The 20,696-nt window shown below is 37.9% G+C and overlaps 1 protein-coding gene across 2 annotated transcripts in view; it reads right to left on the bottom strand.

The window, feature by feature from the left end:
• LOC134415668 (damage-control phosphatase ARMT1-like) overlaps positions 1-20,696 on the bottom strand; it is a 48,873-nt gene that overhangs the window by 4,400 nt on the left and 23,777 nt on the right. For both annotated transcript variants that reach the window (XM_063151290.1, XM_063151288.1), the window contains 7 exons: positions 17,660-17,804; positions 15,733-15,918; positions 9,008-9,325; positions 6,258-6,458; positions 4,303-4,476; positions 3,288-3,530; positions 2,501-2,737 (listed from right to left, as the gene is read on the bottom strand). In XM_063151290.1, coding sequence (XP_063007360.1) covers positions 2,501-2,737; positions 3,288-3,530; positions 4,303-4,476; positions 6,258-6,458; positions 9,008-9,325; positions 15,733-15,918; positions 17,660-17,804 — 1,504 coding nt within the window. The remainder of the gene's footprint in view (positions 1-2,500; positions 2,738-3,287; positions 3,531-4,302; positions 4,477-6,257; positions 6,459-9,007; positions 9,326-15,732; positions 15,919-17,659; positions 17,805-20,696) is intronic.

The following is a 20,696-nucleotide window of genomic DNA, read 5'->3' as shown; positions in this document are numbered from 1 at the left end:
CTCAGTTTCTAAGACTTTGCCAAAGGCAGTTTGTTTCAAACCCTGAGGAGCTACCATCGATTCAGAAACACAAATATGGAAACCAATAAAGAACAGAGTTGAGGTCTGGGGTCCTCAGCACAAGACAGACATGGACCTGTTAGAACAGTTCCCAAGGAGAGCTACAGAGATGATCAGAGGGCTGAAGAGCCTCTTCTATGAAGTCAGGCTGATAGAGCTGGGGGGCTGTTCAGCCTGTCAGCCTGGAGAAGGGAGGGCTCCAGGGAGACCTTATAACAGCCTTCCAGGACTTCTAGGGGGCTTATAAAAAAAAAAAAAAAAAAAAAAAAAAGAAAAGAAAAAATGGGAGAGTAACACTTTACACAAGCATATAGGGATAGGACAAGGGAGAAGGGTTTTAAACTAAAAGAGGAGAGATTTAGATTAGGAAGAAGTTCTTTACTGGGAGGGTGGTGAGGCACTGGAACAGGTTTGCCCAGGGAACTTGTGGCATCCCATTCCTGGAAGTGTTCATGGTCAGGCTGAATGGGGTTTTGAAAAATCTGGTCCTGTGGGAGCTGTCCCTGCCCATGGGAGGTGTGTTGGAACTAGATCATCTTTAGGGCCCCTTCTAATCCAACCCATTCCATGATTCTGTGATTTGAGAATTCAGTCCCAACTACCTGTACTACCAAGGCAGTGAGATGTCTTGGATCAAATGTTGGAACAACGTTATACCAAAATCCCAAAGTTCCCGTATATTATATTATATTATATTATATTATATTATATTATATTATATTATATTATATTATATTATATTATATTATATTATATTATATTATATTATATTATATTATATTATATTATATTATATTATATTATATTACATTACATTACATTATGTTCTACACTAGTTCAGGAGGTCACTGATGCAGGAGTCTGCCAGTGTGCTAGACAAGCTCCCTTAGCAGAAGCAAAAGATTTTTTTTTTAAACATCTGGATCACAGACAGGATAAAGAGGCAGCAAACCTGGAATTTGTTTCCATACAGACTTTACATTGAAAGATCAAGGCAGGTCTCTGCAAAGATCCAGCCTTCAGATGAAGGAAAGAAATAAACAGTACTAAAGACTCAAACACAAAGGTATGCTGCAGACAACAACACTCCTGCTAAATTTTCTTTGCACCTTCCATTCAGTGAGTAAAATTATCAGAATTAAAAAAAAAGGAAATTAATGCAACTTGGAGCATTAACCCAAGATATTGGGGTTTGAGGAAGTTAAAAGCAGATGCTATATTTTATTTTCAAACTGTAGCTACAAGAAAGTAGAAGGGGTCTTATTCCAACAGAAAGAGAACAAAAAGAAAAGTCCAAAGAATATTGCAACAATATTCAAGTGTTTTGAAACCCCTTGGATTCAGATGGTAAAAAGTCAACGTTTTTATTTGTGCTTTTAGCACAATACTCAATGTATGACTGCATGGAATAATTTACTGCATATAATTAATATCTTCTACTCTGTGCCAGATGCTTTGTTTCCTCATGAGATATATGAAGAAATTAAATCTTCCTTTCAAATTTCTAACCTTTGTTACAAAACAAAACAGCATTAAAGATTTCCAGGGGAAAAAAAAGATTCCCAGGTTGTTGGTCTTCTCTCCATGTAAATTTAAAAAATATTTTCCTAGACTAATTTTCTGAAATAGCATTCTTAAATTTCATCCAGAGTCATTGATAAGGCCAAGATATGCCATAAAGTTTTTAGCTGGGAATCTAATAAAGTTCTAGGTGTTTCTTGTATTTTCCATCCGTCTTTGAATTTATGGTCTATACACAGTTACACAGTAACACAGGCTCTTTGAATCATTTAGGTTGGAAAGGACCTTTAGACTATCAAATCCAACTCCTAACCTGCAGTGCCAAGTCCATCACTAAACCCTGTCTAGGTGTCTTTTAAACACCTTTAGGACTGATGACTCAACCGCACCCTGGGCAGCTTGTTCCAACGCCCGACTACGCTGTCAGTGAATAAATTTTGCCTAATATCCAGTATAAACTCCCTCCCCTCCCCAGCACACCTTGGAGCTCCTTCCTTTCATCCTATCACTTAGTCTGGTTGAATCTCTTACAACTGGCAAGGAGAAAGTGCAAGAGAGCAGTGTGTGAGAAACAAAAGGAAACAGATGAGAAGTTGGTGAATTCTATACCTAAGATATTTGGGAAAAGACGTACCTTAAGAAAGATGCTAGGATTTTACAGCATTTTAATACTTCTGTAAAAGGTGATGTAATATTTTGTGATGAGCAAAGAAAATAATGCCTGCATTTATTATTCTCTTGTAAAACTTGCAGAAGAGCTTTGCAATCACAACTGTCACTGTGGCTCACAAGTGAGCTAAAATTTCCTTGTTTGACAATGTTTGGAACACTTTGAAGCACAGTGGATAGCTGCTCCAGATATACCATTTTCCTACACTCTAAGGAACACCTAGCACTTGTCAAATACCTCTACACCCACCTGTCTCTCTCTTTTTGCAAGTTCTGCAAGGGTTGTTTTAAGCACCTTCATCTCACTGGTAACTGCTTCTAACATATTTTTGTTTTTTTCTTTATCTTCAGTAGCTTTACGCTCCTTTAAAAGAAGTTCTGATTTGGCAGATCTAAGTTGTTTCTCAGCTTTTTCTTTCATTCTTTCCAATTTGTCTTGAGACTTATTGAGTTCTTCTATCGTTCTGTTCTGCTCCAAAGTTTTGATCTGCCATAAGATAAGGAAGTTTTAAATTTGTCATACTTTTTTATCTAACTTGAGCAAACAATAAAAATATCAGTAGTGATCACAAATAACCACTTTAGTGTGGTTTCTTTTGGGTTCTTCATTAAATCATCACATGTACATGTGAACTGAAAAGTTATTTAAGGAGACAGGCCTATTTCAACACAATTAACAAAAATATTTTTCCTTCAAAGACAGTTAATTCTCCACAGGTTTTGTGAAGAGAGGTATCTGGACAGAAAAGAAAATCCACAGTGAAGGTTCACTCTCTTTCCTGGAAAAAGAGTACTAAAAAGAGTTGTCAAATGTTCTGCTGGTAAAAATAGCCCAAAAATTTACATTTTGCTTTGCAGATGCTACTTAGCATATCAAGACAAAATGCAAAATACTCAAAATATTGTAGTATTATATTTGGTTTTGCCACCTAGATTTAAGCAGTTCTCCATGCACACATTTATTTTAAATTAAGTCCAGCTGTATCCAACTGGAATAGAAAAATGGACAGAAGTACAAATGTAATCTTTTAACTCACCTTAAGTTCGCTGGTTTCAGACAGCTTGGCTTTGAGATCAGTATTTGCTTCCCTTGCCAGATCAAGCTGCTTCTGTAGCCTCTCGATCATCTTATGTAACTTTCTGACAGTGAGATTGGCCTCATCCCTTTCCACAGCTAAGGCAGCCCTTACTTGCCTCTCTTCTTCCAGCTGGGTTATTTTCTGCCGCAGAAGGTTCATGTGCAGCTCTCTGCTTTCTAGCTTTTCTTTCTGAGCCTTCAACTTGATTTCCAAACACAAGGACATTTGAAAAAATAAATGTGAGAGACCGTGGTACTACATAATCACAAATTTAATCCTCATGTTGCATTTATAACCTGAGCTCTTTTTCCTCTCTTGAAAACTTTGTGAGGAAGTATGAACATATATACCCTCACTTGATACTCCTTGTATTACCAATTCATTGTGCTTCTCTATTGTTTTAAACCTCAAACAAACCCAATTCCCAGCTCTATACCAGTCTGACAAGTCTAAACCCAAAAGATTTTCCTATGTCGTAACAGGATGACAGAGACTTGTTTGACCAAATTTGAACAGACTTGTTCCTATAGGAACAACTGAATGAAGGAACAGTTCTTGTTGGAAACATTGTAACTCTTGGTGAAGTACAACCAAGACCCTACTAGTTTCTAGAGAAGTTTGTGTAATGTGCCTCCCTCCTTGGCAGATCCCTTTAAATTTAAATATTACTGGCAGTTGTTTACTGAACTATAAATGCGTATTAAAAAGTAGACAAATATACAGATATAAACATCCATAACTTCATAGTTTTTTCTTAAGAAGTTGTGAAAAGCAGTATCATGTTCAACTGACTGGCAGGCTTAGTTATTTCAATATGCAGCCTTTTTGCACAGTTTGCAAACATTCACTATCTTCTTTTTATGTCAAGGATATCTTAGAAACTCCTTGCACATATACAGTCTGCTGCCTCTAGCAAGCCATTACAGAGACACAGCCATATGTTTATCTTTGAATGGTATGTCTTTTTGTATACCTTCCTTCTAAGGCTGTATGCCACAGTCTTGTTCTCAACCACTGCATCCCCTTCCAGTTTCACCAGCTGCTCCACCCGGGCCAGAATCACATCCATGGCCATATCAAATCCAACCTCTGCTGCTAGACTGTCCAGCTTCATCTTCTCATTAAGTTGCTCCAGAAATTTCATATACTAAGATGTGGGAAAGCGGGCAGAAGAATAATAAAATTTCATTCAAAGTCATGAAGTACAATTTAAAAGCAATCCCCACTATAGCGGCAGCCAACAATATGTACAAGTACACTACAAGAAATAATATACTGAAAGGGTGTAATTGGGCACGCTCCTGACACAACTGCAAATTCTCCATATGTCCTTTTCTTAGTCAGCACTTACTTCGTCCATAAAACCCTAGATCTACTGTATTTATCTTCTTAGCAAGAAAAATTGGGTTTTGCTTCTCTGCAGCAATGGGTAGGCCCTGCTTCTGGCTCCAGTTCCTGTCTGGAGCTCTGTTGTTTTACACGGCCATGCATGGGCAGGGAGAAGTTAGAATGGGCAGCTGTGTCCCAAGTAATGCTGCAAGTGCTGGGACTGCCCCACACTGTCAGCTCTCAAACAGAGAGAACTGGGACCAGTGGTGCCATGAATGACATACGATGTAGTCTGAGGAGACACAGGAATGTTAACACCCTCAGCCTTCAGCCCTTCTTTGGAACAGTAAGAGATAAGTTACTGGTTTACAAATTGCTTTTAAGGTTATTTTAATTGCATCTCCATCTGGTTTACTGATGTGAACACATACAGATATCTAATAGCATTTAATCCAATTTTTCCTTCTTTCATCCTGCTCTTTAAAAATTGCTTTAGTCTCTTGCTCTCAATTAGCTTCTCTTGCAAAATCCAAAACCCTCCTCACTAAGAACTGTTTCCCTTTGTCTCTTCCTACTTCTGGTGTAAACCATTATCTTAGCACAGAACCAACAAAATAAATAAAAAGAAAAAAAAACCAAAACACCATCAAAACAGTTTCACCATTTGTTCATTACCAAGAATACCTTTTTGTTTCATGATATTTCTGATTCAAATAACTAAAAACAGCAGCAGCAGAGAAAAGCATTGCAGTTATTCATTGACAGGAAAAAAATTGCAAAAAAAATCATTGCAGCAACATGTAGAGAATAATTTAAGAATCTAGGGCCACATGTTATTCACAAAGGAAACAGAGCAGAAGGAACAGCTCCTTTTTCTAATTTTCTCCCAATGTGATGGATGCCTCATTCAAAAAAGTTATTTTATCATAGTCTAAGACAAAACAAATAGGACAAAACTGTTGCTTCTTCTTAGCACTAATCCTGGCCTGGCAACATGCTGCAACTTTGCTTTTCATAGCTGTAGTGTTTGGCTTTCCAGGTAATATGTCATTTTTCAAACTCTTTGGTATGTGAATGAGTTATAGGCTAACAGTGTGTTCATTCATACAATTAGAAAAAAAAAAAAACTAGTAGTCATAATTGCCTAATAATATAAAAGAATCAAAGACACAAGACAAGATCTTGAGAGATTGCAGATCATATTATGTTTTAGAGAAAGATATAAAGATGAGAGAAATTTTGAGATCAAAGAATAATTGAAGGACTTCTGATGGGGTATTGACAGGGACTTCTTTTAAACTGGTTTTGGGGTTTAGTTTAGTTTTGGGGGGTTTTTTTGCTTAGTGGATTTGTTTGGGTTTTTTCTGGGGCGGGGGGGAGTCGAGGTTTTTTGTTTGTTTCGTTTCACAGTAATGAACTCAAAAGCTTAGCTATTTCTTCCAATTGTTGGTCAAAGAAAAGGTATTATTACTCCCTACATCATGTCTGATTTTGCTGTTTCACATTACTTGCACTGCTCCAGTAGACCAAAGCAATACAATGAGCTGTGCCTCTGCCTTTAGTGATTTCCATTCAAAAGTAAATAATGTGTGCAACTACTTTTTGTTTCTCAAGCTTCCAACCATCTTGCATCAGGTCTCCATTTAATAATTCCTCTTCCAAGTGCTTCAGTTGATCGTGGAAATTCTCAGAACATTTTTCAGCTTTCCTGCTCCTCTCCAGGGCTTCATGGTACAATCTGGTCTGATTTTCCAAAGCTTTAGTCAATTTAGCTAATTGCGTTTCAAGCTGAGATACCATCTAGGGAGCAAGCAAAACAACAAAGCATATGGCGTTAGGTGGGAAATGCTAGAAGGATATGAAAGATAAATTAAATTATTAAAAATATATGCCTTTAAAAAGTCAAAAAGAAAAATCTGTAACCACCAGCAAAAAATTGTAGAAGTGGAGACAACCCAAAAATGAACAGCAGATACTATAAATAATATCAATCAAGTACAATTACTTTGTATTAAAAAATCAATACAAAATAATTCAGACACAAAATTTCCAAAGATGTGGGCACAGCAGCAATGCCTGGTAGTCAGCTATCATTCCTTGAAATAGGCCAAAAAAATCACTATTCTATTGAGGAGTTGATTAGAAAAAGCATTTAGGTTATTGAGAAAATACATGCAGCATGTAGGGGAGAATGTAGATATGGATAATTAAGTCTCAGAGGAGTGTTTCCCAACAGGTAACTGTTAAGCAGTGTTCAAAAGATTGTGCTTTAAAAAATATTAGTAATAATAATTTCTGTAATCTAGCCAGAGCCCAAGGATAAAAGGATAAAATCTCAAAACGAGCAATTAGAACCATTTTGAAAAAATTTCTAATTCTTCATTGTTAACTTTACAACACCTGCATATAATGTAATGGATATTAAATTGTAAACCATTCATAAATTAAATACTTTAAAGCATCTGGTTATGCCACTGCCAAATACTGAAAGGCAGTTCTATACACCAAGTTGCTTGTTTCCCTCTGTATTCTTCTTATTGTCATATAATTATTTGGTTACATAGTTAACTATAGTGCATTTGAAACTCAGTGTTCAGACACTAATCTCCAAGCAGCCTCTTAAACATCTTGTTGGTTCCTGTTAATAAAATTAACAGTAAGTACACAGAGCTCTCATTAATTTTAATGGCACTGAAAGGTTTCCAACTCAAACTGCAATTAAACACAAACAGTTTGCCCCAACTTGCCTAAAACCACTGAAATTACTGATGCTTATGCAGTAGACAACACTAAACAATAATAAATCTGCAAGAACCCACAAACATATTTTATGCTATTTTGCATTTCACATCATCCAGCAGGAACAAGAATTTCAGTAACCACAGAGGTGCTACTGCCAGGGAGCCTACAGCCCCTTTATCAGGTTGCAGAGGGGGTTTTAGAGACTTCAAAGATCCCTAAACATGAGAAAGTGAAGGACTACACCACAGAAGCAGAGCAGAAGCTGTCATTTTATCATCCTGGGGCATCATGATGTAACTTTCATCCTTGGCTTAGGGACAATCCACAAGGTAGGCATTTCCTAAAACAACGTTGCAGCCTTGTTACCCACCCATGCCTAATCCATCATTTTACAAAGGCTGCATTTTTGGTCCTTCAGTTCTGACCTCCACAACTTCTCATTCCTAGGACTAATGCAGCTTGATCAGTCAACCTGCAAAATAAAAATCCTACTTTTTGTTTCAATGTGGCTACAGGATAATTTCAGACTGCAACAATTTTACATGTGACACAAAGCAGGGTCTGAGTGTGGATCTGCAGGAGGGTAGGGAGGTCTGCAGAGGGATCTGGGCAGGCTGGATCAATGGGCTGATGCCAGTGTGTGAAGTTCAACAAGGCAAAGCGCCAGTTCCAAGTGCCAGGTCCTGCCCTTGGGTCACAACATTGCTGCAGGCTGGGCAGAGGGGCTGGGAAGCTGCGTGGTGGAAAAGGATGTGTGAAGAGCTGGCTGAAACTGAGCCAACAATGTGCCCAGGTAGGCAAGAAGGGCAATGGCATGGGTTTTTGTTGGGTTGTTTTTGGTTTTGTTTTTAAGTACCTCACCAAAATGCAGAGGATATTTTCAAGAACTATTTCCAGCCTTGGACAGAATACAAAACCATTTGCTGCTCACATCAGCAGGAGATGCTAGAATTTCAAAATCTAGCAAGAATATTAAAGTTGGTTTTTCCTGGCATTCTGATTCACTTTTCCCCTGAGCTGTCCCTTCTCCATCTATACATTCAAACGCACCTTTGCAAACCACCAGCCCAAATGCCTCAAGCCAGAGTCCTCCTTTTGCCTTCTTGGATGCTGAATAATGCTTAGATGTAAGTGTAAAAACACATCTTTATTTTTAGGTGCAGGTTTTGAGGATTGGAGGGAAAGAAGTTGCCTGTGGCAACTCATCAATTATATCTGCTTTGAGAAAGAAGTCAGTTCTTGAAGTCACCATTGTAGCAGCAAATCCATACTTGTTCACAGGTTTTATTAAATCATAGCAACCAAATAGCCACTTTTCATGTCTGCTGGCACAGAAACCAAATTTCAATGTTGTAACTGAAAGACCATTCCAAGTCTTTTCTTCTTAACATCATCTATTATTAATTTAATTTCTGAACTCTTCTTGTTTAGTAAAACATTAATGCTTTTCCCCTCTTAACTTAAATCAATAGACAGCAAAATTAATGTTTTCTGTAATTCCAAAACCCAAGCAGAAAGAACCAATACTCTACCAGATGAATAAAATTAAAGAGAACCCAAAGAGAATAAATACACACATTGGGCAAGTGCAGTCGTTGCTGACTTACTATTTCGTTATTCTTCTCTTTGCAATTTATTTCTTGGATCCTCTCCAAAAGGGCGTTCCCAGAAGGTTTAATTATTGCAGATTCACAGCTGAGCAGGGTAGCAATTTCTTCTTTAAAAGCTTCTAAAGAGCTCTGAGCAGACCTGGCCTCTTCTCTGCTACTCTTCAAGCTTGCATCTAACTCACTGCAAGATTTCTTCAGATTGTGCAGCTCCTGCTTTGAGGTGTCCAAAGCTTTCTGCTTAACAGTCAGTTTCTCTTGGAGGTTTCTGATCTCCATCTCTAAACTCTGCTTCTTTATTATAGCACTGTCAAGATCCTAAAGCGCATGAAAAATTAAACAAGAATTTTAGAATCAGTTATAAACCCTCTCCACAAGACACAAATTAAGGAATAACTCAGGAGCAGGTACTGCAGACAGAGAAACTAGGACCCACATTCCCCATATTTGCTCAACATCAGGGTCTCATAGGGGAACTGCCACTGAAATTGATGAAAACCTTGCCTGCTGTAATCACACTAATGACTAACCTCTTATATTGGTTTGCAAAAAGGAATACATAAATAAAATTTTCAGGTGAATAAAACCAAATTTTTTTGGTAAAACTATTGAAATCTTGCTTTTCCATCCAGACAATATGGCCTGAAAAACAAGGAGTGAAAACGATGCATCACAAATAAAGCCAAAGTACTACAACTGAGAGGGGAAAGGATGGGATAGAATAGAATATTTCAGTTGGAAGGGATCTGCAGTGATGGTCAACTCCAACTGCCTGACAATTCAACCACAGACACAACCAAAACCATAGACACAATCCCTGAACACGGTGATAAGAGCTGATCTCTGAGATCAGTTTATCTGACAAAAAGTTCATGTGACAGAGATTCCTGAGATTATTTATTCACAGAAATGAGAAGTGAGGGACCAGACAAACCAAGGCTTGGTTGGGAAGGAATAAAATATAGCCAGTGCATATCTTTCTATACAATTTGTATATAAATATTGACCTAACAGGTCAGAGCAGACAGAAAGAATTGTGCATCCTGACCCATGACACAAAAACAAATTATGACAGAAAAAATAAAGAAAAATAACCATGTAAACATAAAAAATAAAGTCTCTCCTTTCCCCACAATACCAATATTAAGAGTTCTTACACACACATATACAGGAAAAATATTTGCAGCAAGACCAACTAAAAGTACAGCAAAGACCAGGTCTTCATTTCTCAGGGCATTTATTGATTGGGAAGAACAAATGGGAAAGAATATTATTCCACACACGACAAAATTACTCCAGAGGATGGAATATTTACAGAGAGGGACTGGAATCTCTGGAGATCTCAGTGATAAGTAGAGGCTCAGTAAGTGGACTGATATGAGTTAAGGTCATGCACACTGGACTTAGAGAACTGTTCCCAGAGCAGTTACGAATATGGTGATTACTCAAGGGTCTGTGTGTGCTTGCTGTGGAGCATAGCATGTCATTTGTCTTAACAGAATACCTACTAATCAAACAGTTAAATCTGGGAGCATTTCTGTAGATCAGCAGGGAGGGTAGCCAAAAAAAAAGGAGTTTGCAGGACACTTTTAGAAAATAAAATATAAAAATATGACACTAAAATTTTTAATAGCAGCAAAAATGCAAACATGCAAAAACATAAATAAAAACAACCCCTGACATTTAGGAAACTGTTTGCTATTTCCCATTTCTGAAGTAATTTTAGAATTGTTTTAGAAACAAACGTTGGCCTGATTCCTTGCCAATTTCTCTTTTTTATTCTAGACATGTCCTATTAATAGAAAATTCCCACCTGTGCTCAGAACTACATTATGGTAATTACAGCAAAGAATAAAGAGTCATTTATTTCAATTACAGTTTTCAGCAGTGTGTATTTTTCCTTTCAGAAAGGCAGAACTGCTAAAATGGTTTGCCAGTACCAGGGAGCTTCCCTAATCACCATCTTGTTAAATTGCGAACATCTGAAAACAAACATAGTTTATTAAAAAGATCAAAGTCTAAAATAAAGAAGTACAAGCCACCAAACTGTGGCTGGGAAACTGCCTGGCAGAAAAGGACCTGGGGGTGCTGGTTGACAGCAGCTGAGCATGAGCCAGCTGTGCCCAGGTGGCCAAGAAGGCCGATGGCATCCTGGCCTGGATCAGCAATGGTGTGGCCAGCAGGAGCAGGGCAGGGATTGTCCCCCTGTACTCGGCACCGGTGAGGCTGCGCCTCAAATCCTGTGATCAGTTCTGGGCCCCTCAGTTCAGGAAGGACATTGAGGTGCTCTGGTGTCCAGAGATGGACAACAGAGCCGGTGAAAGGTCTGGAGCACAAGTCTGCGAGGAGGACCTGGAGAAGCCGAGGGTGTTTGAACTGGAGGAGGCTCAAGGGAGACCCTATCACTCTCTACAACTGCCTGGAAGGAGGCTGGAGCCAGGTGGGGGTCAATCTCTTCTCCCAGTTAAGAAACATAGGAAATGGCCCTGAATTGTGGCCAGGGGAGGTTTAGATTGGATATTAGGAAAATATTCTTCATAAGAAGGATTATGAAGCACTGGAACAGGCTGCCCAGGGAAGTAAGTGGTGGAGTCACCACCCTTGGAGACATACTTAGGGATATAGAGGATATTAGGATGCAGGATACTGTATACAGGATACTTAGGGACATGGTTTAGTGGCGGGTTTGGCAGTGCTGGGTTAACTGTTGCACTCCATGAACTTACAGGTCCTTTCCAACCTAAATAATTCCATGATTCTATTAATACTGACACCCCAATCAGCAGCATGCTCTCAACAGACTAAATTCAACTACGTATACATATACAAAAAAGAGCCCAGATTACATTAACAGTAATAATAAGGTATTAAAAGAATGGAGGTATTTTCCAGATCAATTCTTACACCAGCTGCACCTCCAGTTACTACAGTTGTACCATTAGGATTGCAAACTAGTTTGCTCTTATCTCCTGTCTTCTCAAGTGATTCAATCTGGAAATATCTGTGATGCCTGCTGAAACCTGCCTCTAATATTTTCTTAATGGCATCTTATAAACAAAAACAAAAACAAAAAAAAAAATATCCAGGTTCTGAGAAACTCATTCCTGTATATATCTGTTTGGACAAGAAAAACCTAAAATCATTTGGCTGTCTCTCCTACAATCTAAGTATTTGGGTATATTCAAAATGTAGCCATGTTTCTCAACTTCAAACAAAGTCCTTAAATAAGGTTTTCATATTTTAATTAACTCTTTTCATAAAATAGATTTATTTTAATACGTTTATATTGATTAGAAACTACTTAGATCTATTTTTTTAATTAACATAACAATATAAGCCAATATTGAATACTGAAGAGTATTTTCTTGGTTAATTTTGCATCAGTAGTACATGCAGATACATTTGTATTAATTAAAATTGCTTGCATACATTTCAAGTATGTTCTTTAATGCTTTTGCACAGTGCACATCTTTGCAAAACAAATGTTTAAAATAACACTTCAGAGGGAAATCACAAATATTTCCAGGTTGAACCATCAGCAAAGATGTGAAAAAGAACAAGAAAGTTTACTAGTTCTTGTGGTTCATCTGTGGCAATGCTGTATTTAAGTTAATCTGGAAGAATATATGCATCCTCTTCTATATCTTAGGTAAATAGCATAGAGGAATTTATTAAATATTAAATATTAATAAATATTAAATATTAAAAAGAAACTTGCTCACAGCAAGTAAGATATTTTAGAGGACCTATAGACACTATCAAAGAATGTTATAACTCTCTAATTATGATTAGCATAATCAGGGATCACTCTCTGGAAATACAGAAAGAAAGTTTGGGTATTCTGATCCTCAGTCTAGAAATCTGGGCAGGATTTAAAAGTTGTTTTTCATCAAATGCAAATTTGACATCCCATGCAGCCATACTAAAGGTATGCACAATATTTACAGATTTCCAGAAGCAAAATCTTGCAATATTCTATCAGAAGCATGAGAAATTCAGAAAGAAATAGAAGAATACATTCAGAAATAAATAAAAATAATGGATTAGGAAAAAAACAGCTTCTTGAATTGTTTTTTTTTTACTTCCATTAGCTTCAGGAATTATTGGCTTTTACTCTTTGCTGCTTGATATTGTCATGCATGGAGACTGAGAGGGGAACAGATAAAATAATTGTTCACTTGTTAATGTTCCTCAAATGAAGACCAGCTAACTGCAACAAATACTCAAGTATTAAACGTGCTAAAGAATACTTTAAATATATTAACCTCCAAATGTAATTAACTGGATTTCATTTTAGTCAGTAAGAATTTTTGAATACAGGCAGCTACTTCTTCCTGGGGCATTAAAAAAAAAAAAAAAAAAGCACCTGATCAAGAGAAGGAATTCACAGAATTCCTAAGGAATGGGAGTGGAGAACTACCTGGCAATTAAAACAGGCAATTATTCAGAGGGGTGGCAGGGAACAGTGTGGTGACCAGATCTTGGTGGAGATGACTGACAGAACAGTGTGATGATCTCTATACACTTAGGAAGAATTCTAGGAGAAAATTGGGCGAAATGCTGAAGATGGCCAAAATGTTTGATCCTGAGAGCTGTTGGTACACACAGGCAAGTCTCTTGTACTCAGCCTTTGCTGGGTAAATTCAGCTACAGGCAATTCCATTAATTAAGTCCAAAACCAGCCCAGAACCACACAGCCAAGTATGAGTCTTCTGGCACAGAGCAGTATGGATTTCTGCTTCTCCCCTTGACGGGGGAACATGTCACAGCACATGCAGCTCCGTGCATGTGCTGAAACTGTGCAGAATGAGGTACACGGTGAAGTCAGACTGGCTTACGCCACTGGTGTCCCTCCTGTAACCAAGCCTCACACCCATCAAGGGAACAGGGGATCCCACACTTCACATGAGAGGACTTAAAGCATTTTTTGTTTTTTCCTTTCTTTTTCAATACTGACCTTCTTCATACGATTTTGTGAATGCAAAACCTTTTCAACAGATCTACTCAGTGTCTGAAAATCTGAGTTGCTAAACTGAAATTGCACTGGAGGAATCTGCAGCCTCTATGCAGATGGGGCTTTTCAAAGGCAATGCTTTTGAAAGGCAACACTAATAATTTAGAAAGATATTTCTGTAAAATTGGTTAAATAAATTATGTATTTGGCACATGCAAAATAACGATAGGAAAATATTTTTCAGAAAACAGCTCAACTTGGTAAATGTTTTGGGAGTCAGAGTAAACTTGAAAAACAAGCCACAAATGGAGCCCTGATCTTGATTTAAAACATCTCCTCATTCTGGTTTACTGAGAAAACTACACTCTGTTCTTCCTCACATACCTGTGTTTGAGGTGAAGCATGAAAACAAAATGTTCGCAAAAAGGACCTATTTAAATTTTTGGTGCAGGCTCTCTCTCTGTTCCATTGAGTCTTAGAAAATTGTACACAGCTTGGTAAGAACTATTTTCAGCGGTAATAAAAATTTATTACCCTTGTGGTACTTACATTTATCTTCCGCACAAATTCTTTCTTTCCCAGAGCAGGCTGCCAGCTATTTCTCATCTCCTAAGTATTTTGCTAACAACCAGATCAGAACACTATATCCTTCAAAGTGCATGGTGGGTGTCTCTTCTTCAGGAAGAGAGGAATGCCAGGGGTGGGGAAAATGCTGTACTACTTTGGAAAACTCACTTGCACGAGGTTGTCTTTATGTTAAAAATTCCTACAAACTCAATCACACACAGTTCAGCTACGTATTTGGCGGTCTGAGTTTCTTATTTTCTCACATTCTGGCCATCAGCTTTAACTGCACTGTTTCACCTGCAGGAAATCTTCATTCTGGCTTCACTAAACTGTTTCCTTTCCATAGACATCACCCAAAGTGCAGAGCAATAAGGAAAATTGCTACAGAAATGCACTTTGCTCATCCATCCTTTGAAATATATGAACTCTTAATGGGGGGTGCTCCTGGAGCAATTCAATCCTTAAATCACATCCTTTTCCTTCACAAATCACAGCTAGGTGAAATTGGAATACCTGACCTACAACTTAACTTACATTTCTCATCTGACCACCCTTCCTGCTGCACAGATTTCCTCTAAGGCTCCCCAACAGTGAAACTTCTTGCTTTCCTGCAAGAGCCATTCTATTGCTACAACTTTTGGGCTGTGAGTCAATGGTTATGAAATACAAATTTATAATGCAGTGAAAAGATAATCTAGGGTGTATGGAAGCCAAGACACTTAACCTGCCAGTGCTTTAAGAGAAAGAATAGTGTCCAATCAATTCCTTTTAATTTCTCATTAGAATTTTTGTAAAATTGAGTAAAAAAATTCTCAGAGGACTTGCAGTATGAAATCAAAATTATTTTAAAAAGCATTTTTCACCACTTCATACTTGTGCCTGAGATATTAACAATATACACATTAATTTATTTACATGTTTGTGCAAGTACAAAGGTTACAACACTAAGAAGACAGCAAAAACAGAAATTTGCAAAGAGCATTGAAAGCCATCAAATCTACCTCAGATCTACTTTACAAAATGTCATTGTTTAATCTTCATATCTCACTTTCAAAAAGTTGAAAATAACCTTAGAAAAATGTCCTTTTTAGGAAAGACTCTAATCAACATAATTTTTCTCATGCAATTCCTATTGAAAATTAATTTGAAATTTTAAGAAAATATTTGAAAACCAGACAAGCATAAATGCCATGCAATTATGTACCTTACTAAGTTTTTCCATGTCTTGGTAGTATCCTGCTGCCTTTTTCTGCTCCTTGGCCACTTCTGAAACCAGTCTCATGATAGTTTCTCTGTTTGCTTTAGACTCCATCTCATGGACATTCACAGCTTCTTGAAGAGCAGCAACCTGGTCTTTTAGTGTCACATTTTCTTTACATATTTCAGAGACCTTGAGAAATAAATCAAATATTAGTAGCTTCTTAAAAGCTATTAAAAATTAAAAATATTCATCCCAGTTATACCTGCTCCTAATCATGCCAAAAACGACTCAATGTTTCTGGTGACCCCTAGGTTGGACTTATAATTGCACGCTACTGCTCCTTTAGAAAAAGAGTAGAAAGACAGTTAAAATCATAGAATTATATTCTCACTATAAACCCCCACCTTAGCTAAATGTGACTGAGATTTGCTCCCACACAGAGTTTATGATGTATTAAACAGGTGGAGAGCTACTGCTGCTGCATATCCATGCTTGACATGAGGCAGGTCAGAAAACAGACCTTGCAGCTCCTTCATGGGAAAAGCAAACCATTCCAGCCTGGCTTTTTCAGATGTGTGCCTTTCATTTGAAACAAGAAAGCTGCAATTCATGCTCAAAAATTTTATAAAACTAAAAAGGTTAGAGGTTGGAGTTAGTAACAGATATTTCACAAGCACATTCAAGGACAGGGCCAAATACCTGATGTGCTGACATTATGAGCAGCCAACACCTTGGAAAAAGGAGTCCTTTCCAGGAGGATTCCAGGGCTGTTCTGGTACACTATGCTATTTCCAGTCAGTGGAATAGACAAATGTGGGCACTTCAAAGAGTGAGCAAAAAATGTACCCTGATTCCTGCTGGCAAGACATTTGTTAAGACTAAAACAGATCAATTCTGTCTTAAATAAAACCATAATGTGAAAAAGAAGCTAAATAGATGTGCCAAGACCCCAGGAAAACTAGTTGCTAAGGTTTCCTAAGGCACAGCTTTCAGCACAAATTAGATTTCCCAACTAGATTTATTACTACTTTGTTAAAAGACATGAAAATATGTTTTTTAAAGCTCTAACGATTAATTATTAATTATTAAAGCATGCAAGAGTGCATCTTGCGTGGCAACATTTTTACAGCATCTATTAAAATTTGAATGTGCTTGTAATATTATGAGGGCGTACACTCACTGGGATACATACCTAGATGATCTTGATTTATTAAGACTGTAATCTTACAATAACATGAACATTATGAAATAGAATTTCTCCAAATATCTATTGTGCTCCAAAGTAAAGAAAAATAGAGATCAAAGAGTGGACAGAAGATGAGTCAAATGCATAAAATTAGAATAAAATTACTTTCAGAAGCACTGACAGATGTTAAAAGAATATACAAGCAACTTTCTTTTCCTAAATGGAAGCTTAGTTTTTGGAACTTCAAAAGGTTTTGAAGTATTCTGAAGAGAAATTATAAATTTATATTATTAAGTCTCAGAAGCACCACAAAGTTATTTACAGCATTTAATTACAGAACACAGAAAAGGTTGTTGTTTAGGGCATGCCTTTTCAGGTATTTGTATTTAATGGTATGTCAGCTCAAGATAAGATCTAGTGCTACAGTTTACACATCACCTGTTGATCCCCCCATTAAAGTTTTAAGGAAAGCTTTTAACCGAGTATCTAAGCAGGGCTGTATGTGGGAACTACAGGCTGATAAATTATTCATGCAGATAAGAGCAGACTGAGTTCACTGAGGCCTATTAGTCTTCAGCACCTTTGAAAATTAGCCCAGTAGGAAAAAAAAAACTGTCTTTAAATGATAGCACTGTCTGCAAACCATAATTAAATACAAAGATCTCTATTATTTGTTTTACTTCTGTGACAACTAAGTATTTTTCTGTTAAATCACTGTAGAGAAACATTTGCCTACACAATCACCTTTGATGTTAAATGTTCTTGTGGTTTCTCTTTTTCTCTGATGTCTATGTCCAAGAATCCAGAAAGATGTGTAAGGAGCTCTTCATAGTTTTTACTGATTTTAGAAGCTTGAGTCATGTTTTCTTCACACTCATTCAAATATTTACTAATCAGACAAAGAAAATATATACGTCAGGATGAATGTTCCCTGAAAAAGAACTCTAGGCAAAATACATTGTCCCAAGACTATTGCTAGCTTCTGCATACCACCAAATGAATTTTAAAAGTTGCATTTAATTCTCTATATCTTTTATGTAATACATAATAACTTTTGCTGTTGCCTTACGTGAAAACTTTTCTTCATCATTGCTTTTGATAAACACCAAAAAAAATCTTCTATGATCCCAATCTCATTCTCAGCATAAATGTGAATAAAACACAAGAACTAAGTGACACGAATAAATAGTGCCCTCAAGACACTACAAGTAGAAATTGCAAGTAAAACCTTAGAAGAAGTAAGTGGGGAGGAGAGAGAGATAAATTCTGAGCAAAAATATTCAAAAAGCACATCCCCTCTCTCTAAAGAAGCTGACAGAGATTATTAACAAACTTCAAGTAAAGAGAAGCCTTTCTGGACCAATGGAAGTGTAAGACATCCAGAGTACCTGTGAAGGGAAGTTTACCAGCAGAAGCAGAGATGGGAAGTACTTTGCTGTGCAGTACTCTGAAGCACTACTCATGAAAGGGATGTATTCAAAAAGACAGCGTCTAGGGGCTACCACAAAGATATTAAGAAAAGGGAACTTTTTGCCAGCAATTTCACTCAACAGGAGCCTATCACACAGATGCATATCCCATATGAAATGCATTCTTCAGACTTAAGAGCAGTTGTCAGTTTGTAAATACTCTACAAGAACAGCAACAAATAAATTAACAGTGAGTTTAATATAAACGTGGTTACATTCCTCCCCTTGCCAGGGACAACAATGGGTCCAGCAAACAAGAAGCATCACAGTCTGATTCGGTAGGAAACACAGAAAACATCTTGCTCATGGTGCTGAAACACACATCACTTATGAAAAACTACAAACAGACAGCATAGCAAAACCAGCCAACCAAACAGAGCTCAAAACAACCACTAGTGTAATCCAAATGTCAACTCCAGCACCTCTCAGTAACACCCACGAGTCAGGGACTTAATGGAAGAGTGCAAGACATGGTAGATTGGTAGTGGTAAATTTGCAAGACAAGCTTCCATTTGAAAAACAAGATTCTTTCTAAAGGAAGTTCTTCACTCTAGAATAAATCAAGGCCTGAAATGTAACCAAATGCATGTCTAGAGCAAATATTTTACTGAAACTCATTTGCTTATCAGAGTGTAGCGCTATTCTCAGTTCTTAAGGTGGGCCCAGTAGTCATTGCTGGACTCACTCTTTTCCATGTCGGATTTCTTCCTCTCCCAGCTGGCAGTCAGACAAAGCTTCATTCCATAACCAAAGAGCCCCATGAGACTCCAACAGGAGATACACAATGAGTGCAAACACAGTACACTGAATGCTTATAAATCAGTAAGCCAAACAGACAGTCCATGAAAATATTTAACACATAACCTTAGGAGGGGGATCAGCACAGCTGCTGAAACTGCTGCAAGGTGAAAGAGAGGGGCAGAATAAAGAGGGGAATGGAAAACATTCATTACTGTTCTGGGCACTGTGAGGACAGTTCCACATAATGCTGCTTGGCACACACCGTGAGCCAAAGGAGCTCTGCCTTCTGCAGCAGACACTGTCACCCAGAACACAAGCACCCTCACAGCTTCCTCACCTCTGGGCACCTTCCCTTCCTCTGCAGCCCCAACTAAACTAAACCATGAGATGATTGCTGAACGGCTGTTGTGAGGAGGGATATATCAGAAGTGAAAAGGTACTAGGCTCAGACATGCCATATATGCATGCCTATATGTCAGAATATTATGTAAGATTGACCACCCACAGCTGTTCTGTGGCTCTAAAAACTGAGGTATCCACTAACAAAACCATGCCTGCTGCTAAAAATAAAAAATCTGAAGTAGAAAGCACTCATTTGATAACTTTACGAATAATCTAATTACCTGCAGTAGGGCCATAGAGGTGTGAGCACCTAGAAAATAGGCAATCAGGTACAAAAAAGTAGAACGCAGCTTTTTCACAGTTTTGCTAGCTCTTCAGAACTAATGAGCAAAGACAAGGGAAGAAAAAAGAAGAAGAAAAAAGCTTTTGACAGTTCACACTCTAAAAATACCATGGCAATAGACATGTCAGGCAGAAAAGCACCATTTCCAATAGGAGAGGTGTGCACCCTGGAAGCCAATCAGAGAATTCACCAAACATTTCTTACTGTATCCCCAAGGTATAGAATGTAAATATGCACATCATGTGTGCTGGCTTGGTCTTCCCTCTCATTAGTGGTTTTCAGTGAAAGTCTTTTTTGAACACCTAATTAGGACTAGTCATGTGCCAGGCACTACCAGGGTGGCCAGAATAAGGGGCTGGAGTTCACTGAGTCAACACATTGGTTAGTGTGAAGTGACACGTGTAACCATCAGCTGAGGACAACAAAAAGCTTTGGAAGCAAACACTGCACATTCACGAGCAATCCAGCATGGTTGTTCCTTCCAAATGAGCAGAGTCACTATCCCTGTATCTCTTCCCTTTTGCCAGAAGTCCAGGGGCACACTCCAGGCACACAGTGAACCAGAGCTGGGATTGGTAGAGGTGGAAATCAAGATTATTGGTTTTTTTTGCTCACTTCTGTCTTGGAGCAGTCCCCTGATCACCACACACCAGCACAAATAGAACTGATTACACAAGTATTGTATGCCAAAGAGAGCAGCCAGGACTGTTCTGGGAGTGACAGCAGGTATTTATACCCATAAAATTGATTGTATCACTATAATGGCAGGCAAGTATGAAACACAGTATTCCAGACGTTTTCTCCCAGTGAGTTAGGCAAGCAAACAGGATAGGAGGTTTTTCTTCCCTTTTCTTCTTCTTTTTCTTTTCCCTACCAGAAATAGCAT

Source organism: Melospiza melodia, chromosome 3 (assembly GCF_035770615.1).
Source record: "Melospiza melodia melodia isolate bMelMel2 chromosome 3, bMelMel2.pri, whole genome shotgun sequence".
In the NCBI taxonomy this organism is placed as follows: domain Eukaryota; kingdom Metazoa; phylum Chordata; class Aves; order Passeriformes; family Passerellidae; genus Melospiza; species Melospiza melodia.
Note: the sequence above shows the minus strand (reverse complement) of the source record. Positions and strands in the feature narration are given on the sequence as shown.